Source organism: Anomaloglossus baeobatrachus, chromosome 5 (genome assembly GCF_048569485.1).
Source record: "Anomaloglossus baeobatrachus isolate aAnoBae1 chromosome 5, aAnoBae1.hap1, whole genome shotgun sequence".
Classification (NCBI taxonomy): Eukaryota; Metazoa; Chordata; class Amphibia; order Anura; family Aromobatidae; genus Anomaloglossus; species Anomaloglossus baeobatrachus.
Window position 1 is genome coordinate 558,972,944 of NC_134357.1, and position 26,338 is coordinate 558,999,281.

The window sequence follows — 26,338 nt, forward strand, 5'->3', positions numbered from 1 at the left end:
TCTTTCTAGCACTTTTCTCTTCAGGGGCGGGGCTTCACTTTCGCGCCTTCCGTGCTCGGTGAAGACGCTCGAGCGGGAAATCTTCACGCCAAAGATGGCGGAACTTCAAGTTTTTCGGCCTGACGCCGCCGGCGGGGACTGCAAAGCGCACTTCTACCGGTAGGTAGATTGGTTCTATCCTGTTCGTGACGCCAAGTGTGTCGCCCCGGGATAAGGGGTACTCAGATCTGGGCCACGGGGTCACTTCTGTGGGTATCACGGTGGTGTGACCCGGTCTGTGATCCCAGGCTCCACAGTAAGAAGGGGATTAAGTAAGGGAGATTGTCCGTGACGCCACCCGTGGTGTGCGGTGAGGTAACGGAGCACCGCCGCTGCCGGTTAATGGATCCCGGGGATGGTGGTGGGCAGCAAGGTGGTGATTTCCCTCCACGGGTAGGTTGTTGGTGTCCCAGGACCCCGGTGAGGTGGTGCAGGGAGGAGATGGAGACCGTCTGAGAGCTGTGCGCCCGGTTGGACCGGGGGATGTTGTACTCACAGTTCGTTTTGCAAGAAAATTCACACAGAGTCAGGAATTAAGCAGAAATTGCCGGAGTCCGCAGCCTTCGGTACGGAGGGTGTTTAAGTCCCACACACGGTGCAGCAGACCCCTGTTCTTTCCCTGCAGCCAGGTGCCTCTTTCTCCACTCTTTCTTTCCTCCTCGGCCGGGAACGGGGAGTCCACTCCCCTGCAGTGATCCGGGATCTCTTTCGATACCGGCGGGCCACTACCCTGCCCCGGTCACCTCAAGTCCCTTCCTCACTAACAGCCTGTCCTGGCCCTTTTGGAGCACGCTTCTGTAGCAGCCCGGGAGCTACAACTCCGGGCTCCTCACCTCTCACTTGCACTTCCCTAACTCATCTGACTTCCTTTTCCCGCCTCCAGGACTGTGAACTCCTCAGTGGGTGGGGCCAACCGCCTGGCTCCACCCCACCTGGTGTGGACATCAGCCCCTGGAGGGAGACAACAAGGATTTTGTGTCTGGCTGATGTGCCTGTCTCGGGGTGGGGGTGTGTGTTGCAGTACCTGTGACGACCTGGCTAGTCCAGGGCGCCACAGGTGCAATTGTATGCCTGCTAAAATCTAAGCTATCCCTCCTATGTCAACTCTCCCTGAATTGCAGTGTGCCGTGCATCGCGTCCCCGGGTCTCATATAAGACCTGATGATGCCATGAGGCAGCCAATCACAATAATGTAAGTAGCCAATATGGCACTATGGCAGTACTGTGATTTGTAGGCAATCCCCCACATACACACGTCATACACTCACGGCTCAGCACGTCATACACACACGGCTCTGCTCCACACACGTCATATGCATGACTCTGCTCCGCAGACATCATACATGCACAGCTCCACTCCATACATATTGTACACGCACGACACTGCTGAATACACAGTGTACACATGGCTCCACTCTGTATACACGTCGTACACACAACGTTTTTCTCTGCACACACACGGCTCTGTGCCGTACACATTGAACACACACGGCTCCAAATGCATATACAGTACAGACCAAAAGTTTAAACACACCTTTTCATTCAAAGAGTTTTCTTTATTTTCATGACTCTGAAAATTGTAGATTCACATTGAAGGCATCAAAACTATGAATTAACATGTGTGGAATTAAATACTTAACAAAAAAGTGTGAAACAACTGAAAATATGTCTTATATTCTAGGTTCTTCAAAGTAGCCACCTTTTGCTTTGATTACTGCTTTACAGACTCTTGGCATTCTCTTGATGACCTTCAAAAGATACTCACCGGAAATGGTCTTCCAACAGTCTTGAAGGAGTTCCCAGAGATGCTTAGCACTTGTTGGTCCTTTTGCCTTCACACTGCAGTCCAGCTCACCCCAAACCATTTTGACTGGGTTTAGGTCTGGTGACTGTGGAGGCCAGGTCATCTGGCGTAGCACCCCATCACTCTCCTTCTTAGTCAAATAGCCCTTACACAGCCTGGAGGTGTGTTTGGGGTCATTGTCCTGTTGAAAAATAAATGATGGTCCAACTAAACGCAAACCGGATGGAATAGCACGCCGCTGCAAGATGCTGTGGTAGCCATGCTGGCTCAGTATGCATTCAATTTTGAATATATCCCCAACAGTGTCACCAGAAAAGCACCCCCACACCATCACAACTGCTCCTCCATGCTTCACGGTGGGAACCAGGCATGTCGAGTCCATTCGTTCACCTTTTCTGCATCACATAAAGACACGGTGGTTGGATCCAAAGATCTCAAATTTGGACTCATCAGACCAAAGCACAGATTTCCACTCGTCTAATGTCCATTCCTTGTGGCCAAAACAAGTCTCTTCTGCTTGTTGACTGTCCTTAGCAGTGGTTTCCTAGCAGCTATTTTACCATGAAGGCCTGCTGCACAAAGTCTCCTCTTAACAGTTGTTCTAGAGATGTGTCTGCTACTAGAACTCTGTGTGGCATTGACCTGGTCTCTAATCTGAGCTGCTGTTAACCTACGATTTCTGAGGCTGGTGACTCGGATAAACTTATCCTCCACAGCAGAGGTGACTCTTGGTCTTCGTTTCCTGGGGCGGTCCTCATGTGAGCCAGTTTCTTTGTAGCGCTTGATGGTTTTTGCCACTGCACTTGGGGACACTTTCAAAGTAATTATGGCCAGTCGTTTTTCTTTACTTAGCTGCTTTTTTCTTGCCATAATACAAATTCTAACAGTCTATTCTGTAGGACTATCAGCTGTGTATCCACCAGACTTCTGCACAACACAACTGATGGCCCCAACACCATTTATAAGGCAAGAAATCCCACTTATTAAACCTGACAGGGCACACCTGTGAAGTGAAAACCATTTCCGGAGACTACCTCTTGAAGCTCATCAAGAGAATGCCAAGAGTGTGCAAAGCAGTAATCAAAGCAAAAGGTGGCTAGTTTGAAGAACCTAGAATATAAGACATATTTTCAGTTATTTCACACTTTTTTGTTAAGTATTTTATTCCACATGTGTTAAATCATAGTTTTGATGCCTTCAATGTGAATCTACAATTTTCAGTCATGAAAATAAAACTCTTTGAATGAGAAGGTGTGTCCAAATGTTTGGTTTGGACTGTACATTGTAAACATACGGCTCCGCTCCGTACACCTCGTACACACACGGCTCCGCTCCGTACACCTCGTACACACACGGCTCCGCTCCGTACACCTCGTACACACACGGCTCCGCTCCGTACACCTCGTACACACACGTCCGCTCCGTACACCTCGTACACACACGGCTCCGCTCCGTACACCTCGTACACACACGGCTCCGCTCCGTACACCTCGTACACACACGGCTCCGCTCCGTACACCTCGTACACACACGGCTCCGCTCCGTACACCTCGTACACACACGGCTCCGCTCCGTACACCTTGTACACACGCGGCTCTGCACCGTACACCTCGTACACACACGGCTCTGCTCCGTACACCTCGTACACACACGGCTCTGCTCCGTACACCTCGTACACACTCAGCTCTGCTACATCCACACTGTAAATCCCTCCTGACCCCACACATAACCTTCCCCTCATCCAGCACCATGACACCCAGCACAGCAGAGTCCTGCATACACTGAGGAGCTGATCATGTGACCCCTGACTCCTCCCCTCCATGTGACATCATCACAGGTCCTGGAAGCACAGAGCAGCCATATATCTAGTGTGCGGCTCTGCAGGTGGAGGTGTGTGGAGAGTCCCCATTACTGGGCTCAGGCTCCATACACATTAGATGCTGGGGGAGAACAGTCGTTGGCTCGGTGGTTTCTCCCGTATACAGGGACGCTCGGCTGTCGGCTCCTGTGTTCTGTATTCGTTGCTGTTTTTCTGCTGGAGGTAAAAGATCCGAGTGTGGAGAATCCGACAGACCGGACCCTTCCCCCGACATCCTCTGCTGTGGAGAGTGCACAGGGGGCGCAGCAGGCGGATTAGTGCGGTTGTGTTGTTCTCGGGCTGATGCTCCTGTGTTTCCTTCAGTATCTGATGACATCACTGCAGCTACATCATTGGTCACAGCGGTGATGTCACTATGTATGACACGTGATCACTTTTGCCATCGATTGACTGTAACTCATGTGACGGTGACATCACTGTGACCTCAATCACTGAGGATCCGTCCTGACCAGATATTAACCTTATATTTCCCTCCACACACAATCTACACCTTCTGTCTCCTCATATGTTTCCCCTTATTATCTCCAGTAATTGTATTATTACAGCGGATTCTCTATGATGTTACATCGTCATCTTCTCCCCATTCAGGTCCCTACAATATCGGATCCTCTCAGTGGAGATCTTCTATAGAAGAGAATTCTCCTGATTGCCCCGTGAAGGATGGATATGGACAGGGACAAGATGGCGGAGAGGATATTACACCTCACCCTAGAGATCCTCTTCCGGCTTACTGGAGAGGTGAGAGATTCTGATGACGTCACATTACACCATTCTTATCTATGGGAATAACAGATGGACAGAACTGGAGAGGTGAGGACTCTGGAAATGTCTGGAGTGAGATTTATTACTGTGTCTCTCCATAACCAGGATTACACAGTAGTGAAGAAGACCTCTAGTGAGCGCTGTCAGGCCCCTGTGTCTGAGGGATGGGGAAGACCCCTGAGCCCAATCACGGGGCCTCCACCTCACCCCCCGATACATGAGGACATCAATGACCAGAAGATCCTAGAACTCACCTACAAGATGATTGAGCTGCTGACTGGAGAGGTGACACTGCTGGGAATGCTGGGACATTATACAGTAACGCTATGAAGGGATCGGGGGTGACGGTATCATTGTATGTGTCAGGTTCCTATAAGGTGTCAGGACGTCACCGTCTATTTCTCCATGGAGGAGTGGGAGTATTTAGAAGGACACAAAGATCTGTACAAGGACGTCATGATGGAGGATCCCCAGCCCCTCACATCACCAGGTAATAGACAGGACTAAATACACACGGCCTATAATTATCTGTATGTAAGGAATGAATTCAGTCCCTGTATGTGTCTCCTCCAGTTCTATCCAGTAAGAGGACAACACCAGAGAGATGTCCCCGTCCTCTTCTCCCACAGGACTGTAAACAAGAAGATCCCGATGTTCCTCAGGATCATCAGGTAGATGGAGAGAAGGGGCCATGAAATCTCCTATGATGTGTAGACGGCTGTGAAGGTCTTGTGCTCAGTCTTGTTTTATCCTCCAGTATTATATGTTTATACTTGTGTAATGAGAGCGGTGGAGATGACAGGATTAGAGCTGATCATAGATGGGACTTCTCCATCTGTCTATGACTTTTACAATATTTGTTTCAGGGTGAAGATCTGCCCCATATTAATACTACAGAGACATATGTGAGGGGTGATGAGCGGAGTAAAGAGGAGATTCCTACAGATAACCGCCCAGGTGAGTAGTGACCACTAAATGCAGAGAAGTCACAGATTCTTCTCATTCAGCAGCTGCTACAATGTGGGACTAAGAAGAAGGAACAAAATGTATCCTAAAAATAAGGTGTAAAAAGATTCCCGTACATCCTAGACACAGGGAATGTGCAGTTTATTGTTTTTGTCTTTATTAATGACCTTGTGGATGGGATTGATAGTAAAATGTCAGTCTTTCTGGACGACACCAAACTATGTACAGTGCTGGCCAAAATTATTGGCACCCCTGCAATTCTGTCAGATAATACTCAGTTTCTTGTTGAAAATGATTGCAATCACAAATTCTTTGGTATTATTAACTTCATTTATTTTGCTTCCAATGAAAAAACACAAAAGCGAATGAAACAAAAATCAAATCATTGATCATTTCACACAAAACTCCAAAAATGGGCTAGACAAAAGTATTGGCACCCTTAGCCTAATACTTGGTTGCACAAACTTTAGCCAAAATAACTGCGAACAACCGCTTCCGGTAACCATCAGTGAGTTTCTTACAATGCTCTGCTGGAATTTTATAACATTCTTCTTTGGCAAACTGCTCCAGGTCCCTGTGATTTGTGCCTTCTCCAAACTACCATTTTGAGATCTCTCCACAGGTGTTCTATGGGATTCAGGTCTGGACTCATTGCTGGCCACTTTAGTAGTCTCCAGTGCTTTCTCTTAAACCATTTTCTAGTGCTTTTTGAAGTGTGTTTTGTGTCATTGTCCTGCTGGAAGACCCATGACCTCTGAGGGAGGCCCAGCTTTCTCACACTGGGCCCTACATTGTGCTGCAAAATTTGTTGTTAGTCTTCAGACTTCATAATGCCATGCACACGGTCAAGCAGTCCAGTGCCAGAGGCAGCAAAGCAACCCCAAAACATCAGGGGACCTCCGCCATGTTTGACTGTAGGGACCGTGTTCTTTTCTTTGAATGCCTCTTTTTTTCCTGTAAACTCTTATGTTGATGGCTTTTCCCAAAAAGCTCTACTTTTGTCTCATCTGACCAGAGAACATTCTTCCAAAACGTTTTAGGCTTTCTCAGGTAAGTTTTGGCAAACTCCAGCCTGTCTTTTTTTTATGTCTCGGGGTAAGAAGTGGGGTCTTCCTGGGTATCCTACCATACAGTCCCTTTTCATTCAGACGCCGACGGATAGTACGGGTTGACACTGTTGTACCTTCGGACTGCAGGGCAGCTTGAACTTGTTTGGATGTTAGTCGAGGCTCTTTATCCACCATCCGCACAATCTTGCGTTGAAATCTCTCATCAATTTTTCTTTTCCTTCCACATCTAGGGAGGTTAGCCACAGTGCCATGGGCTTTAAACTTCTTGATGACACTGCGCACCGTAGACACAGGAACTTTCAGGTCTTTGGAGATGGACTTGTAGCCTTGAAATTGCTCATGCTTCCTCACAATTTGGATTCTCAAGTCCTCAGACAGTTCTTTGGTCTTCTTTCTTTTCTCCATGCTCAATGTGGTATACACAAGGACACAGGACAGAGGTTGAGTCAACTTTAATCCATGTCAACTGGCTGCAAGTGTGATTTTAATTTTTTTCTTTTTTTCATTGAAGACAAATTAAATGAAGATAATAATACTAAAGAATTTGTGATTGAAATCATTTTCAAGAAGAAACTGAGTATTATCTGACAGAATTGCAGGGGTGCCAATACTTTTGGCCAGCACTGTAGGATATTGAAAACTGACCTTGTTAGTACAATATTACAAAACGATTTGGTTAAGAAGTCTATATCGGCAGACACTTGGCAAATGAGATTTATTGTTTAGAAATGTAGAATGATACACCTAGGACGGAGTAATCCTATAGCTGTTTATAAATTAAATGGAATAAAACTCGGGAGTACAGAACAGGAGAAGGACTTGGGGATTCTGGTAACAAGTAAGCAGAGAAGCAGCACTCAATGTCAAGCAGCAGCTGCAAAAACAAACAAGATTTTAGCATGTATAAAACGTTAGATTAGATCCCGTGATCCCAACGTATTGTTACCCCTTTATAAATTACCTGTAAGGCCACATCTGGAATATGAAGAAATGGTTAATCTCCTGCACCGCCACAAAGACCAAACAGTATAAGGTAGATTATGATTTATTGGTCAACGCATTGCAAAGTCATTAAGACTTGTCCTGTTGAAGTCTTGATGACTTTAAAACACGTTGACGATTAAATCTTGTTCTACCTTATACCGTGTGGACTTTGACGGCGCGGAGATTAACCCTTTCTTCATTTTCATTGTTTGATTTCCACATGGATTTCTGCAACGGCCTACAGGCATTTGTGGTGGTTGTGACCTATATGAGGTGAGCCCCTCTAAGTATTTCCTCATAATTTGCATTCAATAATACCCTATTTGCGTGATTTTCTTTCCAACTTCACTTTGCACATGTGGAATATGGGATGCAATTTTTGACTCCACGTTAGAAAAATGATATTCAGAACTTAAGGCTGTTTTATACCCAGTGTGAGACTGTGACCGGGGTTATCTATGACGGCCGGTATGTCTCGCCCCGGTTGTGCTCACTCCATGATAGAAAGTAGATCCACTCTAGGGTTAATGCTGTTTCCCTACAGGCTGAAGGAAGGGTTAAATAGAATCAGGAACAAGGGCAGGTGTGCCGGGTGTGGGGAAGTGAACAGAACTTCCTGAGCTCTCTGCTGGAGAGGCACATGTATTTTGTTATGGACTTTTGTTTGGACATTAAAACCGTGTGCTGTGAACCTTAATGCCTGGATCCCGTGTCTTCTGCTGCGCAGCCGACCGTGCTACCTCACATATGGTGGAGAATGCGGGCATGACAGCCGGTGAGGTGTAGCATCCATCCCTGGTGACCCAGCTGCGCATGTCCTGGATTCGAGCGGCTATACTACAGCCCAAACCCGGCGACGCCATGGAGGACATACTAAAGCATTTGGCTCAGGCTAATGCACAGCAGCAACAGACCAATGCACACCTGCTCCAATCCTTGCAAGTGCAGGAAAAAAAACTCCAAGAACAGATGGATCAGGCCAATGCACGTCAGCAGCAAGCCTTGCAATTGCAGGAAAAAAGGCACCAAGAACAGATGGTGCTCCTGGCCAAGTCGATCCGTGCCGGACCGGCAGCAACAACCCCGGGACCGGGTGACGACGGCAGCGTCCGGAAAGCGGTGAGACAAGCGTTGCAAAAGATGACCCCGGGTGATGATGTGGAAGCGTTCCTGGCGGTGTTTGAGCGGGTGGCCGAGCGGAAAAAGCTGCCGACCCCCCAGTGGGCTGAGGTATTGTCGCCCTATCTGACGGGGGAACCCCAAAAAGCGTACCTGGACCTCTGTACCGAGTACGCCATTGACTATGTGACCCTGAAAGCCGAAATACTGGCTCGGTTGGGGGTGAATACCTATGTACGGGCTCAGCGGGTAAATCAGTGGTTCTATGAGGAAGCCAAACCCGTACGCTCCCAGGCCTATGACTTGTTGCATCTTGTAAAAAAGTGGTTGCAGCCTGACACTCTGAGCCCGGCGCAAATGGTGGAAAGGGTAGTAGTGGATCGTTTTGTGCGCACTTTACCCGTCACCGTTCAACGGTGGGTAGGACAGGGTGACCCGAGTACCCTGGACCAATTAGTGTCCCTGGTAGAGCGGCATGTGGCTACGCAGGACTTGATACGGGACACTGAGACTTTGCGTACCGCCCGTCGGTCCGGCCCCTCCAAGCCTAGGGCCAAGGACCCACCGCTGACAACGGTGCAGGAGTCCCCTACCGTCCCGTCTGAGGCCGCGGCCGCCATTCCTGAGGTCCGGAAGGTTCTGTACCCTAAACGACAACCCGTCAAGGGGGTTTCCGTCCTCATTAGATGTTGGCGGTGCCAGCGGGTGGGACATATGGAAGCCCAGTGTCCACTCACCACGGAGCCCATGGATTGTGGGGTTACCCGGCGGGGTTCAATGTATGCTCAGGTGGTGTGTACCGCTGACCTGGTCTCCCCAGAGACGGAGCCCCACTTGTGCCAAATACAGGTGAATGGATGTCCGGTTACAGGATTGTTGGATTCCGGAAGCTTAGTGACCCTTGTGCGATCCACCTTGAGGGCTAAAGTAAAGGCCACAGGGCGTACCGTGGGGGTGGTTTGCATACATGGGGACCGCTGCGACTATCCCACGGGGATTGTCACCATCACAGCACCTTGCAGTCAGGTGCAACATGAGGTGGGACTTCTTAACACTCTTCCTTATGACGTGATCCTAGGAAGGGATCTGCCCTATTTTTGGACTTTATGGAAGGGACCCCCTAAGTCCCCTCAGTTATTGGTCAGTCCGGGACCTGAGCCCTACAATCCTGAATCCGGGACGCCTGCCGTAGGGGTCACCATGATAGGGACAGAGTGTGAACCCGATAGGTCACCCCTAGAGGTATTGGCAGGAGAGGCTGAGATGGTCGAGCCCATGCCGGAGTTGGAGGCGTCCCCGGATACGTTTGGGACAGCCCAACTCCAGGACCCTACGTTAATATATGCCCGGAGTCGGGTGACAGTAGTTGACGGGGTGGCACAGCTGCCCGGTGCCCAGGTAAGGTACCCCCATTTCGCTCTTAAGCAGGATTTACTCTACCGGGTAGATGAAATACGGGGCGTGGGGGTAGAACAGTTGGTGGTGCCCCAGCCGCATCGCCGGCGGGTCCTCGACTTGGCTCATAAACACCTGATGAGTGGCCACCTAGGGGTCAAGAAAACGCAGGAGCGAATATTGCAAAGGTTCTATTGGCCCGGGGTCTTTGGGGAGGTAAAACGGTTCTGCGAAACCTGCCCGGAGTGTCAGCTTACCGCACCCCTAACCCATTTTCGCAGTCCGTTGGTACCTTTACCCATTATAGAAGTCCCTTTTGAACGGATAGGGATGGATCTGGTGGGGCCCCTCGTAAAGTCCGCTCGAGGGCACCAACACATCCTAGTGATCGTTGACTATGCCACCCGGTATCCCGAGGCGATACCCCTCAGACATACTGCAGCAAAGCTTATAGCTCGGGAGTTGTTTGCGGTGTTCTGCCGGGTGGGGTTGCCCAAGGAGATCCTTACGGATCAGGGGACCCCATTCATGTCTAAAGTGACCAAAGAGCTATGCCGGCTACTCCAGATCAAGCAGTTGCGTACGTCTGTGTATCATCCTCAAACGGACGGTTTAGTCGAGCGTTTCAATAAAACCCTGAAAACCATGCTCAAAAGGGTGATCTCCAAAGACGGGAAAGACTGGGATATGATGCTTCCCTATTTGATGTTTGCCGTACGAGAGGTGCCACAGGCATCCACGGGGTTTTCGCCTTTTGAATTGTTATACGGGCGACATCCCCGGGGATTGTTGGACCTGGCAAAGGAAACATGGGAGCAAGAGCCCACCCCCCATAAAAGTGTGATTGAACACATTTTGGGTATGCAGAACCGCATAAGCGCGGTCATGCCAATTGTGAAGGAGCATTTACAGGAGGCTCAGGCCGCGCAAAGCGGCCGCTACAATAGACAAGCCACCATGCGGACCTTTAAACCCGGGGATCGGGTGTTGGTATTAATCCCCACGGCAGAGAGTAAATTCCTGGCTCAGTGGCAAGGCCCCTACGAGATAAAGGAAAGAGTCGGGGTGGTTAACTATAAAGTATTGCAGCCCCGTAGGCGGAAACCTGAACAAATATACCATGTCAACCTATTAAAACCTTGGCAGGAACGGGAAAGCCTGATGGCTGTTTTTTCCCCACCTCCCTCCTCTTCGGGTCGTTCACATCCGGCTCCAGCGACCTCCGGAGAGGACGAACCGGAAGTAAGGATTGGAGAAGCCCTCACCAAGACTCAGAGGCGAGAGTCCAGACGGTTGGTTCAGCAGAACCCCGATGTCTTCTCCGAGCTGCCCGGTAGGACCAGTCTGATACGACATGATATTGTCACCGAGCCCCACCTGAAGGTACGCCTGAAGTCATACCGGGTACCGGAGGCTCGACGACAAGCCATATCGGAGGAAGTAAAGACAATGTTACGCCTGGGGGTCATCGAAAAATCCCGGAGTGAATGGGCTAGTCCCATTGTCCTAATACCAAAACCCGATGGCTCCTTAAGGTTCTGCAATGACTTTAGGAGATTGAACGAAATATCCAAGTTCGATCTCTACCCCATGCCCCGGGTGGATGAGCTGATTGATAGGCTGGGACAGGCGCGATATTTTACCACGCTCGACCTGACCAAGGGGTACTGGCAGGTGCCACTGACGGAGTCCGCCAAGGAGAAAACCGCTTTTGTTACGCCGGAGGGTCTCTTCCACTATGTTGTCTTGCCTTTTGGGTTACATGGCGCTCCGGCCACGTTCCAGAGGTTGATGGACTTGGTGCTGGAACCCCACCAGGCGTTTGCATCAGCGTACCTTGATGACATCATTATTTACAGCTCCGATTGGCAGACCCACTTGGAACAGGTACAAGCGGTGGTGGACGAGCTTCGAACAGCCGGATTGACAGCCAATCCCAAGAAATGTGCATTGGGACTCACGGAAGCCCGCTACTTGGGCTACGTGATAGGCCAAGGAGTGATTAAGCCCCAAATTAACAAGGTTGAGGCGATCCAGAAGTGGCCTAGACCCCTGACCACAAAGCAGGTTAGGGCCTTCCTGGGTATCGTGGGGTACTACAGGAGGTTTGTAAAGGACTTTGCGGGACTATCAGCCCCCTTGACGGACCTTCTCAAAGGCAAGAAGTCCGTCATGGTGCGCTGGACTCCGCAGGCCGAGGACTCCTTCCGGGCCCTGAAGGAGGTCCTGTGTGGACAGCCCGTTCTGGTACACCCTGATTTCCGGAAGGAGTTCATAGTACAGACTGACGCCTCGGAGGTCGGCCTGGGTGCAGTGCTGTCTCAGGTGGTTCAGGGGGAGGAACATCCCATCACCTTTTTAAGTAGGAAGCTCACCCCTCCCGAGCGGAATTATAGCGTAGTGGAGAAGGAGTGCCTGGCGATCAAGTGGGCCTTGGAGTCCCTACGCTATTACCTGCTGGGACGGCAGTTTCGCTTGGTGACGGATCACTCTCCGCTGGTCTGGATGAGGTCCGCCAAGGAACGGAATGCCCGGGTTACCCGGTGGTTCCTTTCTCTGCAGAACTTCCGGTTTACGGTTGAACACCGGGCCGGTAGGTTGCAGGGCAACGCCGATGCCTTGTCCCGCGGCCCGTGTTTGATGGCTGGAGTTCAACCCCGCACGCTTGAACTGAGGGGGGGAGTATGTGAGACTGTGACCGGGGTTATCTATGACGGCCGGTATGTCTCACCCCGGTTGTGCTCACTCCATGATAGAAAGTAGATCCACTCTAGGGTTAATGCTGTTTCCCTACAGGCTGAAGGAAGGGTTAAATAGAATCAGGAACAAGGGCAGGTGTGCCGGGTGTGGGGAAGTGAACAGAACTTCCTGAGCTCTCTGCTGGAGAGGCACATGTATTTTGTTATGGACTTTTGTTTGGACATTAAAACCGTGTGCTGTGAACCTTAATGCCTGGATCCCGTGTCTTCTGCTGCGCAGCCGACCGTGCTACCTCACACCAGCGACATCGATAGTGATGTCGCTGGTGAAGGCACCCGCCCCGTCGGTTGTGCGTCACTGGCAAATCGCTGTCCGTGGCCCACAATATCGTTTTTATCCATCACACGTACTTACCTGCCTAGCGACATCGCTGTGGCCGGTGAACCGCCTCCTTTCAAAGGGGGCGGTTCGTGCGGCGTCACAGCGACGTTACACGGCAACCTTCCAATAGAAGCGGAGGGGCGGAGAGCAGCCGAAAGATATACACGCCCACCTCGTTGCCGGGGGACGCAGGTACTGTGTTGTTCCTGGGTTGTCACATGTAGTGATGTGTGCTTCCTCAAGAACGACGAACAACCTGCGTCCTGCAACACCAACGATATTTGGGATTAGAACGACGTGTCAACGATCAATGATTAGGTAAGTAATTTTGATCGTTAGCGGTCGTTCGTACGTTTCAAACGCAACAACGTCGCTAACAAGGCCAGATGTGCGTCACGAATTCCGTGACCCCCAACGACATCTCATTAGCGATGTCGTTGCGTGTAAAGCCCCCTTTCGAGTCAGATGGTGAGAGGTTGAAAAAAGTTGGGCTTGTTCAGCTTAGAAAAAAAGATGTCTCAGTGGAGATCTCATTTATATGTATAAATACATGTGTGGTCCATACAAAGGACTGGCACATGACTTATTGTTTCCGACAACAATACTAAGGACCAGGGGGCACTCACTGCAAGTGGAAGAAAGGTGATACCGGCATCTAAATAAGAAAGGTTTTTTTACAGTTAAAGCAGTTACACTGTAGAATGCCGACTACAAGAGGTAGTAATGGCAGATACTATAATGGCTCTTAAAAAGGGGCTGGATGTTTTCCTCAGTACACACAACCTTGTCGGTTATAAATTATATAGCAACAAAAATGTATAATTGGTGGAGCAAGGTTGAACTAGATGGACTTAGGCTTTTTTCTATCTTCTGCATTGTAGCAGAGGCCTGAAGCTATTGTTGCAAATCTAACTGATATTTGAAACTGTTCATAAATCGTTCCAGTTCCAATTACTCAAACAAAAAACCTGTCTGCCTCAATGCATAATTCTGCCTCCACCGTACGTCACTGAGGGTATGGTGTTCTTTTGGTGATGCGCAGTGTTGGCTTTGTACCTACTATAACATAACCTTTGGTATTATAGCTAGGGATGATCGAATACCCTATTATTCGCTTCGCCGAATATCCGACGAATACCTCACAGCTATTCGAGTATTCGCAAATATTCGACCCCCAATGCAAGTCTATTAGAAACCAGAATAATTTCATGTTGGACCCGTCTGTGACCTGTGGTGACTGAGGAAAAGGCTGAAATGGATGGGAAAAGGCAGAACAGTATGGGCACAGCGTGTAGAAGGTGCCTCACTGCATTTCTGCCCCCTCCTGATTCATCGAAGATGACAAAGCGCACATAAACGCGCCACCCGCATTCACCCTCTTCCTCTGATTTCTGTTGCATGTGCCATGACACATGCGACAGAATACTTTTCCCCGGGTCCAGCTAAGTCACCCCCCATACACCCCCGGTCTTTCCCGGTGTTCCCCCGGTGTTTTTACCTTTTTGCAGCGTTGATCCCCCGTGTCCCTCCTCCTTCACAATAAACGCTGGAAGCATGTGCAGAGAGTGGCTGTCAGCTGAGCTTCTTGTGTTCAGAGAGAGCTACGCTGGCTGCACGGATACTGCTGCTGTGACCCGGGGAGAGCAGGTGCAGATACTTTGCACCCTCACGCCTCACATGGAGGGTCTGCACTCCTAGAAAATGGGCGACATGTTCTCTGAGCGTGCCCCCCATATTCTAGAAGGTCCAGAGTTGTCGTGCAACTTTCAAAATGGATTACAGGGAATTTTTTTTTCTTTACAATTAATTGGTGTAAAGCGGGCTTTACACGCTACAATATATCTAACAATGTCTCGGCGGGGTCAGGTCGTGACGCACATCCGGCATCGTTAGTGACGTAGTTGCGTGTGACACCTACGTGCGATTCGGATTGTACGAAAAACCGTTGATGGCATACACTCGTTCAAAAGCTAAAAACTGAACGTCCGGTTGTACAATGTTCCCGAGGCAACACACATCGCAGTGTGTGACATCCCAGAAACGATGAACACATCTTAGCTGCATCCCACCGGTAATACGTAAGGAAAGAGGTGGGCGGGATGTTTATGTCCCGCTCATCTCCGCCCCTCCGCTTCTATTGGCCGGCCGCTGTGTGACGCCGAACGTCCCTCCCACTTAAGGAAGTGGATGTTCGCCGCCCACAGCGAGGTCGTATGGAAGGTAAGTACATGTGACGGATTTTAATTGTTTGTGCGTCACGGGCAACAAATTTAACGTGCCGCATGGGGCAGGTAACGTGTAAAGCAGCCTTTAAAGAGAATGGTTGGCGAGTGTTTTTTCAAAATTTTTTTTTTCTATTTTTATTACTGACAGTTGGTGATGTCGGGTATCTAATAGACGCCATGACACCACCAACCGCTGGGCTTGATGTCAGGTGACATTACACATCTGGTATCAACCCTATTTATTACCCCGTTTGCCGCCGCTCCAGGGCAACGGGATGAGCTGGGGCGAAGCGCCAGGATAGCGCATCTAATGGATGCGCCACTTCTGGGGTGGATGCGGCCTGCTATGTTTAGGCTGGGAAGGGCCAATAACTATGGACCTTCCCACCCTGAGAATACCAGACCACAGCTCTCCGCTTTACCTTGGCTGGTGAACCAATTTGAGGGGAACCCCATTTTTTTTATTACTATTTATTTATAAATAATTATAAAAAAGAGCCTGGGGGCCCTACAAATTGGATCCCAAACCAAGGTAAAGCTGCCAGCTGTGGTCTACAGTCTGCAGCCATCTGCTTTACCCTAGATGGCTATCAAAAATGGTGGGGACCCCACGTTGCTTTTTTATTTTTTTTAATTATTTATTTGTTGGGCTAAATACAAGACTAGGCACCGTTTAGTGTCATATGAAAGTCACTAAAGAGTGCCAGCTTAGAATATGCAGGTAGGTGGGACATTATATATGTGTTTGACATCGGTCTGCCTATCTATCTATCTATCTATCCGATAGAGGGATAGATAGATAGATAGATAATGGATAAATAGATGAATAGATAAATAGATAATGGATAGATAGATAGATAAATAGAGGGATAAATAGATAATGGATAAATGGATGGATAGAGGGATAGATAGATGGATGGATAGATAGATGGATAGGTAGATAATGGATAGATAGATAGATGGATAGGTAGATAATGGATAGATAGATGGATAGGTAGATAATGGATAGATAGATAAATGAATAGATAGAAAGAGGGATGGATGGATAGAGGATATTACAGCTTTTATTTGTGATGTATGTGCCCCCCCCTCTCCCCCATCAGTATGTGTGATGGAGCAGTGACCCTGCGGGAGCTTGGATTCGAGTTCTCGCAGGCTCACTGACGGTCAGTGATGTCACTCTGAGTTGTGCTTTACGGCAACAATGAAGTTCTCGCGGGCGGTAATGTGTTGACATCACCGACCGTGAGAAATGACCTGGAGTTACCCCTGCAGCATCGTTCATGGAATGAGGCTGCTTTGAGCACTCGCTCACAGATGTCGCTGAATCAGTGTGGATTACGTCGGACCTGGATATTTGAGGGGTTAATAAAGTGGTGACAGAGGGGCTTTTTGGTGTTTTATTTCAAATAAAGGATTTTTCGGTGTGTGTTTATTTACTTTACTTACAGAGTAGTGATGGCGTGTCATAGACGCTACCATTACTAATCTTGGACTTAGTGGCAGCTATGGGTTGCTATTAACTCCTTATTACCCTGATTGCCACCGCATCATGGCAATCGGGAATGGCTGCTGACACGCCGAGACTGTCGCATCTAATGGATGCGACATTCTCGGGGCAGCAGCGGGCTGATATTCTCGGCTGCGAGAGGGAGACCGTAACCATGGCCCTTGCCCTCCCCAGCCTGAGTATATCGGCCCGCTGCTGTGTGCTTACCTCGGCTATGTATCATTTGGGGGGGGACCGCACGTCGTTGTTTAACATTATTCATTTATTTACTTTACTACACGATATAGACCCGCCCACCGGCGGCTGTGATTGGTTGCAGTAAGACAGCTGTCACTCAGCCTGGGGGCGTGTCCGACTGCAACCAATTACAGCCCTGGTGGGAGGGGGAAGCAGGGAATACGAGATGGAATAATGTGCGGCCGGCATTTTCAAAAGCTGGAGAACCCGCCACAGTGTGACAGCCGAGCAGCGCCGCGCCCGTGATCGGTGAGTAAGAAAGAGAGAGGGAGAGACCGACTGACTAAAATGGCCGCTGGCTTTTATAGCCCCTATGGCCCTGTGCGACCAAGCCAATCACAGTAACACCACAACAAAGATGGCTGCGGCGTTACTGTGAGGGCAAGCGACATCAGATGTGTTCATTGGCTGGAAAAAGGCACCAGGAAGTCCAGAAATGAAAATAAAAGTATCGGAGCGAATACCATATTGGCTGTCGGATACCGAATACCCCATTATCCATCGGATACCGAATAGTGGCAAATACATTCACTCATCCCTAATTATAACCCAAAAGTTCAAATTTTGTCTCATCAAACCTTAAGACATTTTCCCACATGCTTCTCACAGACTTGATAGAGGTTTTGGCAAAACATAGCTGGACTTGGATGTTTTTCTTTGTAAGAAAAAGCTTCTGTCTTCCACTCTACCACAAAGGCCAAACATATGAAGAATACCAGAGATTCTTATCACAAGTGGTACACAAATAGTACTGGCCAGAAATTCCTGCAGGCCTCTTGGTTGTTAAACCAACTTTTTTGTTTTCTGCACATCATTTTTTGAAGGGCGTCCAGTTCTAGGTAATATGACTGTTGTAACGAATTTAAAACACTTTTTGATGACCGTCTTCACAGTGATCCTGTCACAGTAAATAGGGAAAGCAGGGGACCAGGGCTCTTAGACTGGCTCTCAGACTAGGGGGTACTAGGTATCCCTACTCCCAGAGTAACCTCTGAAGTTGAAGCTGTCTGAGCTGCCAACCTTACCCTGCTTCTGACCAGCCCTGATCTTATACCCCCTCCCTCTCTACCCCAGTGGATGGCCAGGACAAGAGTGTGATAAAACCAACGGAGGTAGACAAACAGGTGACACAAGAAATCTCACAGCACGCTCATACAAATGTATAAGACAATAAGCGGTAAGGAGGAAAATAGGAGCAGAGAGGAAACAACAAGACGACGAGCACCAAACAATATAATCACCAGCAGAACTGGGACACAATAGCACACGGACCACCACAGCAAAGGCTATAGTCGGCGTGGGAAGATATATTCCACCATCTTAAAAAGGCAAGGAGTAGATGTGATAGGTTTCCAACAGCATGTGATCCCAGAGAGAACCAGCAGGCTAGTAGAGTTTAACTCTTGCTACCTGACCATTAAGGAGCATACAGCTGGTCAAGGCCCCAGCCTGCCTGTGTAACTCAGAAACACCAGAGAAACCATAGTGTGGAGTGTCAGAAACTGTAGTGTGAATAGCGTCTGATGCTGCTATGACACTTAGCGAGTTTTCAGCAAAACTCTGTGTAACAAATCCATGGATTATGCTAAATGGTTTATCTAATGGCTTGGAAATATTTAGTGCTCTTCTCCTGATAACTTTCCACAATGAGATACGTTTGCTGTGTTGTCAGCTGTTTATGGACCGTGGCTTTTGCTGTAAAGTGCAACAAAGAAAATGTTAGAAAAATCGTCTTTGGACAGCAAAACATTATATGGGGGTAATCATATTCACTATAAATGATGGCGGCCATGTACTGACTACTATTTATCATGATTTTAAATGTGATTGTCCAATTCTGAATACAATACATCAAAAATTGAGTGTTCACAATTTTGCAATCACATTATTTGAGTTTTAGTTCCCCCCCAAAATGATTTGTTTATTTTTTTTTATTGAATTAAACAAATATATCCTGAATTGTCCAATCCTTGCGGATAGCCTGAATCATGGCCTCCGCCAATGATCCAGGTGGAGCGTGTAGAGGCAGCGCGTTCTTCAGAGTATCTGAAAGGCATCTGTGCAATTGACACCTGAGGGCTGCATTATTCCAAGGACTTCAGAAGACCAATGACAAAATTCAGTACTATATTCTTTGGCAGTGGCCAGCCCCCCGTGTCAGGTTCATGATCCTTCTCTCTGCCACCTGGACCATGTCAGGTTGATCATAGATAAGTCCTAAAAAAAGGTGTCCACAGAGTACTGTTCATGAGCAAAAAGGAGAAAGAGAAAATGCCCAAGTCAGAAGACAACTCTGTACCAGGGACATTATTATACTTACCCGCTGAGCCTTGTCCCCTGAAGACTGGGGACGCAAGGTAAAGAGGAGCTTACAGCTGTCCTTTAAAAATTTGAAATTGGTCTTTGTCCCCTAAAAACTTAAACTTAAAGTCATGACAACAGTTTGGGAAGGGGGAGTGTGAGAGGCACTCAAGGTACTAGAGAGTTGCCACTGTAACTGGGTCTGTGAAGACTAACTTCTGGTGTTCCAAAGCAAGATCATGGACCAAGCGTATCAGACTCGCCACCTGGTCACACAGAGTACGTTTAGAATCCATAGGTGGAGAACAACCAGGTTACGATCCAGCGATCAAAAAAACAGGGTAAAGATAACAGGTACAGGGAAAAGGTTAAAGGGTGCTTTACACGCTGCGACATCGCTAACGATATATTGTCGGGGTCACGTCGTTAGTGATACACATCCGGCGCCGTTAGCAACACCGCAGCGTGTGACACCAAAGAGCGACGATCACAGAGCGCAAAAACGTGAAAAATCGTTGCTTGTTGACACGTCGTTCATTTCCTTAATATCGTTGCTGCTGCAGGTACAATGTTGTTTGTTGTTCCTGTGGCAGCACACATTGCTATGTGTGACACCGCAGGAACGATGGACATCTCCTTACCTGCATCCACTGGCAGTGAGGAAGGAAGGAGGTGGGCGGGATGTTACATCCCGCTCATCTCTGCTTCTCCTCTGCTATTGGACGGCTGCCGTTTGACGTCGCTATGACGCCGCACGAACTGCCCCCTTAGAAAGGAGGCGGTTCGCCAGCCAGAGCGATGTCGCAGGGAAGGTAAGTTCGTGTGATGGGTGTAAGCAATGTTGTGCGCCACGGGCAGCGATTTGCCCGTGTCGCACAACCGACGGGGGTGGGTACGCTCGATAGCAATATCGGTACCAATATCGCAGCGTGTAAAGTACCCTTAAGAGTAAACAAGGGTAGTCCAGGTCAATAAGAGAGCAAGATAAGCACAGGAGTACAGGTTCAAAGTGTACAACTGACAGCAACTTGAGGAAAGCTAGCTACCCAGTTAATAAGCAGAGTAGTTCCTGGAAGTCAGAATACCTCAGTGATCCAATCCTTCCCAGAATCAGCATGTAGAATAACTCTGACATAGCCAGATGGACAACATAGCCACACCCAGGTACCAGATACTAAAAAGTACATACACACAGTACATGCACATACTAAAAATTCCAAGATGTCTGCTTGGAAGATTGTGACACCTTCCATGAACATTCAGTTAGCAGAACTTACCTACGGACTAACGTAGTGGATTTACTTTTGACTTTTTTTTTTAAGAAATGGGCCTGTGGTCTTTTACAGGGGTCTTTAATGTGTTAGGGCTTGTACGCACAATGCATAATTGCATGCATTTACGCTGCGTTTAGCACTGCACCGTAAATGCATGCGTCCTGCGTCCCCTGTGCAATCTATGTAGATTGTGCATGATACGTGCGCACGATGCTTATTTGAACGCAGTGATTTGGATGCCAAAATTTTGACCCAAATCACTGCGTTCATAAAAGTAGCATGTCACTTAATTTGTGCGCTTTGGATGCGGCTCTCACTCTTTCTATGGTGGGGGCAGCATCCATCGCGCATGAATTCGGCATTTATTCTGCTGAAACACTGCATCCATTACGCGATGTTTCTGCAGCGATTTGAAGAACACGTGCTGTCAAATTGCTGCAGAATATTCAGCAGGTACCTGCGCACAAATACTGTGTATTCAGCTTTGACTTAATGAGCCACTAGAATAGTTGGACTTTTTATAGAAATTGGGGGCAGAATTTAGGTTCAATACTTCCCATGACTGGGGAATGTATGTGTTTTAAAAGAAATAATAAATGAGAGCAGCATTACTCACCAGTCACAGCCCATGCTGCTTCAGTGCTTATCTTCACCCTTTCTGTACTTGACTGAAGCCATAATGTGCCATATACAACATGTGAACATTGCAGCCCATCACTGTCCTCACAACAACGTGATACAATGCATGTGTAATATTGGGCTCGTCTTCACAACAGCCAATAGACTAAGGGGTGCTTTGCACGCTGCGACATTGCTAGCCGATGATAGCGATGCCGAGCGTGATAGTACCCGCCCCCGTCGCACATGAGATATCTTGTGATAGCTGTCGTAGCAAACATTATCGCTACGGCAGCCTCACACGCACTTACCTGCCCTGCGATGTCGCTCTGGCCGGCGACCCGCCTCCTTCCTAAGGGGGCGGGTTGTACGGCGTCACAGCGACATCACACGGCAGGCGGCCAATAGAAGTGGAGTGGTGGAGATGGGCGGGACATAAACACAGCGATGTGTGCTGCCGCAGGAACGAGGAACAACATCGTATCTCCTATTGGTGAGACATTATGAAAATGACCGACACTACACAGATCACCGATTTTCGACGCTTTTGCGATTGTTTATCGCCGCATCTAGCCTTTACACAATGCGACGTCATTACCGGTTGCAGGATGTGCATCACTTTCGATTTGACGCCGATGAGATCGCAGTGGCGATGTCGCAGCGTGCAAAGTACCCCTAAGAACGGAGCATTGCAATAAACTGGTAGCCCTAAAATGACAATGATTCAACAGGCGAGTATTGTTTTTTTCTGTTATTTATCACATTCTCCCTTGACCCTTTTTTTTTTTTTTGACAACTCAATAAAACCACATTAAAAATAATTTGCAATTCAAGTTTTACACTTTCTACAAAGTCAGAACTTCTTAAAACATCATTGTACTTTTCTTCTGTTCTAATCTAAAATGTATGTGGCTACCAGGGATTGTGCCAGGCAGACACCCCGTAATAGTACTGTCTGACAGGCTTATTTATGATTTTCCAGTATTTCCAATCTTATATTATTGAAAAAGTAATAAGTGTTATTCTTGGCAGGTGACTGTATTAGGAGATCAGAGGGACTTCTGGCATCTTCATACTTTGATTCATATGAACTTGGTGTGCCACAAGACTTATATGAAGAACATTGTGTTATCCCAGCTGTATCCTCAGTGCTTCATAAACAGGATCTATCATTTGATCCAATTAAACAGGTCCTATCTTCTGATTTATCCCAGGCTATTGAGGAAAATAAATGTCCCAGAAGTGATTTTAGAACTATCAAAGGAAAGAAGACATTTTTGTGTTCAGAGTTCAGGAAATATTTTAATTGTCAATCAAAACTTGTTGGCGATAAGAAAACTCACACAGAGGAAAAGCAATGTCCATGTCCTGAACGTGGGAAATGCTATGCAGATGAATCAAATCTTATTACACATCAGAGAACTTGCCCAGGCGAGAAGCCATTTTCATGCTCAGAATGTGGGAAATGTTTTGCAGATAAATCAATTCTGGTTACACATCAGAAAACACACATAGGGGACAAGCCATTTTCGTGTTCAGAATGTGGGAAATGTTTTGCAAAAAAATCAAAACTTGTTAGACATCAGAGAACTCATACAGGTGAGAAGCCATTTCCATGTTTAGACTGTGGAAAGTGTTTTAACCAGAAATCTGTTCTTATTACACATCAGAGAACTCACACAGGCGAGAAGCCATTTTCATGTTCAGAATGTGGGAAATGTTTTGCAGAAAAATCAAAACTTGTTAGACATCAGAGAATTCATGAAGGAGAAAAGCCATTTGCATGTTTAGACTGTGGAAAGTGTTTTAGCCACAAATGTAATCTTATTACACATGAGAAAAGTCACACAGGCGAGAAGCCATTTTCATGTTCAGAATGTGGGAAATGTTACACAAAGAAATCAAATCTTGTTGCACATCAGAGAACTCACACAGGGGAGAAGCCCTTTTCTTGTTCAGAATGTGGAAAATGTTTTTCAGATAAATCAACTCTTGTTACACATCAGAGAACTCACACAGGGGAGAAGCCCTTTTCTTGTTCAGACTGTGGGAAATGTTTTGCAGATAAATCAACTCTTGTTAAACATCAGAGAATTCACACAGGGGAGAAGCCATTTTCATGTTCAGACTGTGGGAAAGATTTTAGTCAGATATCAAGTCTTCATTTACATCAGAAAATTCACACAGGGGAGAAGCCATTTTCATGTTCAGAGTGTGGCCAAGGTTTTAATCGGATATCAAGTCTTCATTTACATCAGAGAACTCACACAGGCGAGAAGCCGTTTTCATGTTTAGAGTGTGGTAAATGTTTTGCCAGTAAATCAGCTCTTGTCAAACATCAGAGAACTCACACAGGGGAGAAGCCATATTCATGTTCAGACTGTGGGAAACATTTTGTGTGTAAATCACATTTGGTTAAACATCAAAAGCGTCACATAGGGAAGAAGCCATATCTATGTTGAGATTGTGAGAAATGCTTTTCTTTCAAAACAACTCTTATTAAACATTAAAGAGCTCACATAGTGAGAAGCCATTTTCATATTCAGAATTTAGAAAATGTTTTATTTGAAAGTTAAATTCTTTTTATAAAAAATTAAGACTTGTTACATATAAAGGGGTGAAACTACATTTATGTTCTGAATTTCAGTAAAGATTTTCCCCTATTAAAAAAAATGTAAGATGCACAAAAACTTACAAAATAGCATTTTTTTTAAATCTTTTCTTCTCCCCAAAGCCTGTTTTCACTTTCCTGGCCAAGCAAAAAATTTTAATTCTGACCAGTGTCACTTCATGTCGTAACTCTGGAACGCTTCAACATATCCTAGGGATTCTGCAAATGATTTTTTTTGGGACAAATTGTGCTTCTGTAATGCTCATGAGGTGGGCACAGGTTTAGCTACCGCTCACTTGCCTGAAGGAGTGAACTGGACCAACATCTGAGTCTTTACTACCGCCAACCGGGGGGTAGCGATGTCATAGATTTGGCCGGTATGGATGGATGGATGCAGTAGCCGCAGCCGATGAGCATACTTGCAGCAGCGGGTACCGTGGTGGATGGCCAGTGTGGATACTGGCAGCAGTGGATATCGTGGTAGCCGGCCGGAATGGATGGTTATAGTAGCCAGGGCTGTGGAGTCGGAGTTGGAGTCGATATTCATTTTGGTGGAGTCGGTATAAAATGCACCGACTCCGACTCCTAAAATATAGAATACATTGGGTACAGTAGTTCAATGCAGAATGTGCTGAATATTATTTCATAGGAATTTGGGAAAGTTATGAAATGTCCTAAACATGTCTGTTCTATTCTGATCTAAGGCTACATTCACACACAGCGTTTTTGCTGCGTTTCTTTGAGGATATATTTTTCAGCTGCAAAAGCAGATCAGCTTTTTAAAAAACTGCACCACCTGAAAGGTTTTTGAGCTCATAGATAATGTTTTCAATAGTAAAAGCAGATTAGAAAAACTCCACACAAACTGACATGCTCATTCTTTGTGAGGATCCGTTTTTCAGCCCAAAAACGGATCTTCACAAAACAATGCTTCAAACATAAGTACAATTTAACTGATGAATGAGAGTAATGAACAACAGCTAGAAGAAAATTTAGGATTCAGTATGTTTGAGATGGAAGGCCACAGTGCTGTTCATGTAACTGAGGAGCAAACAGATATTACAACAGAAGGACAGCAAAATGATACTTTAGAATTAGATGATCTTGTTGAAGCTGTTTCAAAACACTTTCATATTCATCACATGCGCTGTGTTGTACACACGCTGCAGCTGGAAATACGAGAGAGTCTGCAAGAGGGACATACTGGAAATCTGATTGGAAAAGTGAGGAAATTGGTTATTGCCGCTAGAACCGCTAAAATTGATTCCATCTTGAATAGACGTGCTGGGAAAGGGGCAATTGTCGATCAAGCCACTCGGTGGGGCAGCACTTATTTAATGATTGAGCAATTGTTTGAACTAAAACCATTTCTTATGGATATGGCGAACCCTCAGGTAACCCTAAATGAAGGTGAATGGACATAGACAGCTGAATTGAAGGAATTGCTTAATCACCCATTTACCGTGACTAAAAAATTACAAGCTGAGGATTTAACTCCTGCCATTTTCATAAGGGAGTGGAAGAACTTGCTATTTTGCCTGTCCCAAAGAGGAGGTTTAATCGCAGATGGCATTTCTGCTTCAATGAAACGGAGAGAGACACAGCTTTTGGAAAATAAAATTCTTCTGGCAGCTGTTTATGTGGACCCAAGTCATCGTATACTGCTTGATGATCAACAGGTTACTAACGGAAAGAAGCTATGACTGAGGTAGCAGTTAGGATGAGTGGCCTACAGGACTGCCAGGCGCAAGAGGACTTTGGTCCTTCCAGTGCTACTGCTGCCATATCTTCATCCTCATCAGATGAGGAGTTTAACTTTGACAAGTATTTGGATGATATGGAGCAGGCAAAGCGTTACAACAAGGAAAAAGATTTCACTCCGTCTCCTATAGCAAGCAGATTGACCAGATTTCAGCAAAATTTTTCACTTGCTCTCAAATAATAGAAAAATTCAACCATTCATCAAAACTGACTGTGCATGAGGCAATTCCTTTATACCTGGAAATTATTGGAGATGTTGCCCACGTGGTTATGGCTTTGCCTCCAACTCAAGTTACTGTAGAGAGGTTGTGCTCTAGCCTTAAAATTATTAGGTCAGATTTGAGGTCATCTATGAAGGAGGATCTGATGGAGGCAATTCTATTTCTTACAACAAATTCATAGACTGCACAAATGTTATTTAGTATGTTTTTGTTGAAAACTGTTTTTTACCACTTACATAGTTTATTACATAGTGTTATATATATGTAATCTATATTACATAGTGTATTACATATTTACAATTTATTACAGTTTTTTGTGTTCTAAAGTTGTATTCCAATAAATATATTTTATGTTCTATCTAAATATCTTGATTATTGTATCATAAAAATGACTAAATGTCTGATGTTCACATTGTACTACAATACATTTTTCATTAAATATAAGCAATATATGTGGGAGTCGGAGTCGCAGGTGTAGCTT

General features: G+C 46.7%; 1 protein-coding gene across 1 annotated transcript; it reads left to right on the forward strand.

Moving 5' to 3' along the window:
- Positions 1 to 3,699: 3,699 nt before the first annotated feature.
- LOC142312325 (uncharacterized) lies at positions 3,700 to 26,097 on the forward strand. The gene is made up of 5 exons (XM_075351255.1): positions 3,700 to 3,884; positions 4,311 to 4,974; positions 5,058 to 5,155; positions 5,351 to 5,441; positions 22,297 to 26,097. The coding sequence occupies exons 2-5, from the start codon at positions 4,842 to 4,844 to the stop codon at positions 23,724 to 23,726; spliced, it is 1,752 nt and encodes a 583-aa protein (XP_075207370.1). The 5' UTR covers positions 3,700 to 3,884; positions 4,311 to 4,841; the 3' UTR covers positions 23,727 to 26,097.
- The last annotated feature ends 241 nt before the right edge of the window (positions 26,098 to 26,338 follow it).

Excerpts from the sequence above, each read along its gene's own strand:
- LOC142312325 (XM_075351255.1), top strand. The coding sequence starts at position 4,842 with ATGTGTCAGGTTCCTATAAGGTGTCAGGACGTCACCGTCTATTTCTCC. Across the intron at positions 5,156-5,350 it reads ATGTTCCTCAGGATCATCAG|GGTGAAGATCTGCCCCATAT; the intron begins GTAGATGGAGAG and ends TATTTGTTTCAG. Across the intron at positions 5,442-22,296 it reads TCCTACAGATAACCGCCCAG|GTGACTGTATTAGGAGATCA; the intron begins GTGAGTAGTGAC and ends TATTCTTGGCAG.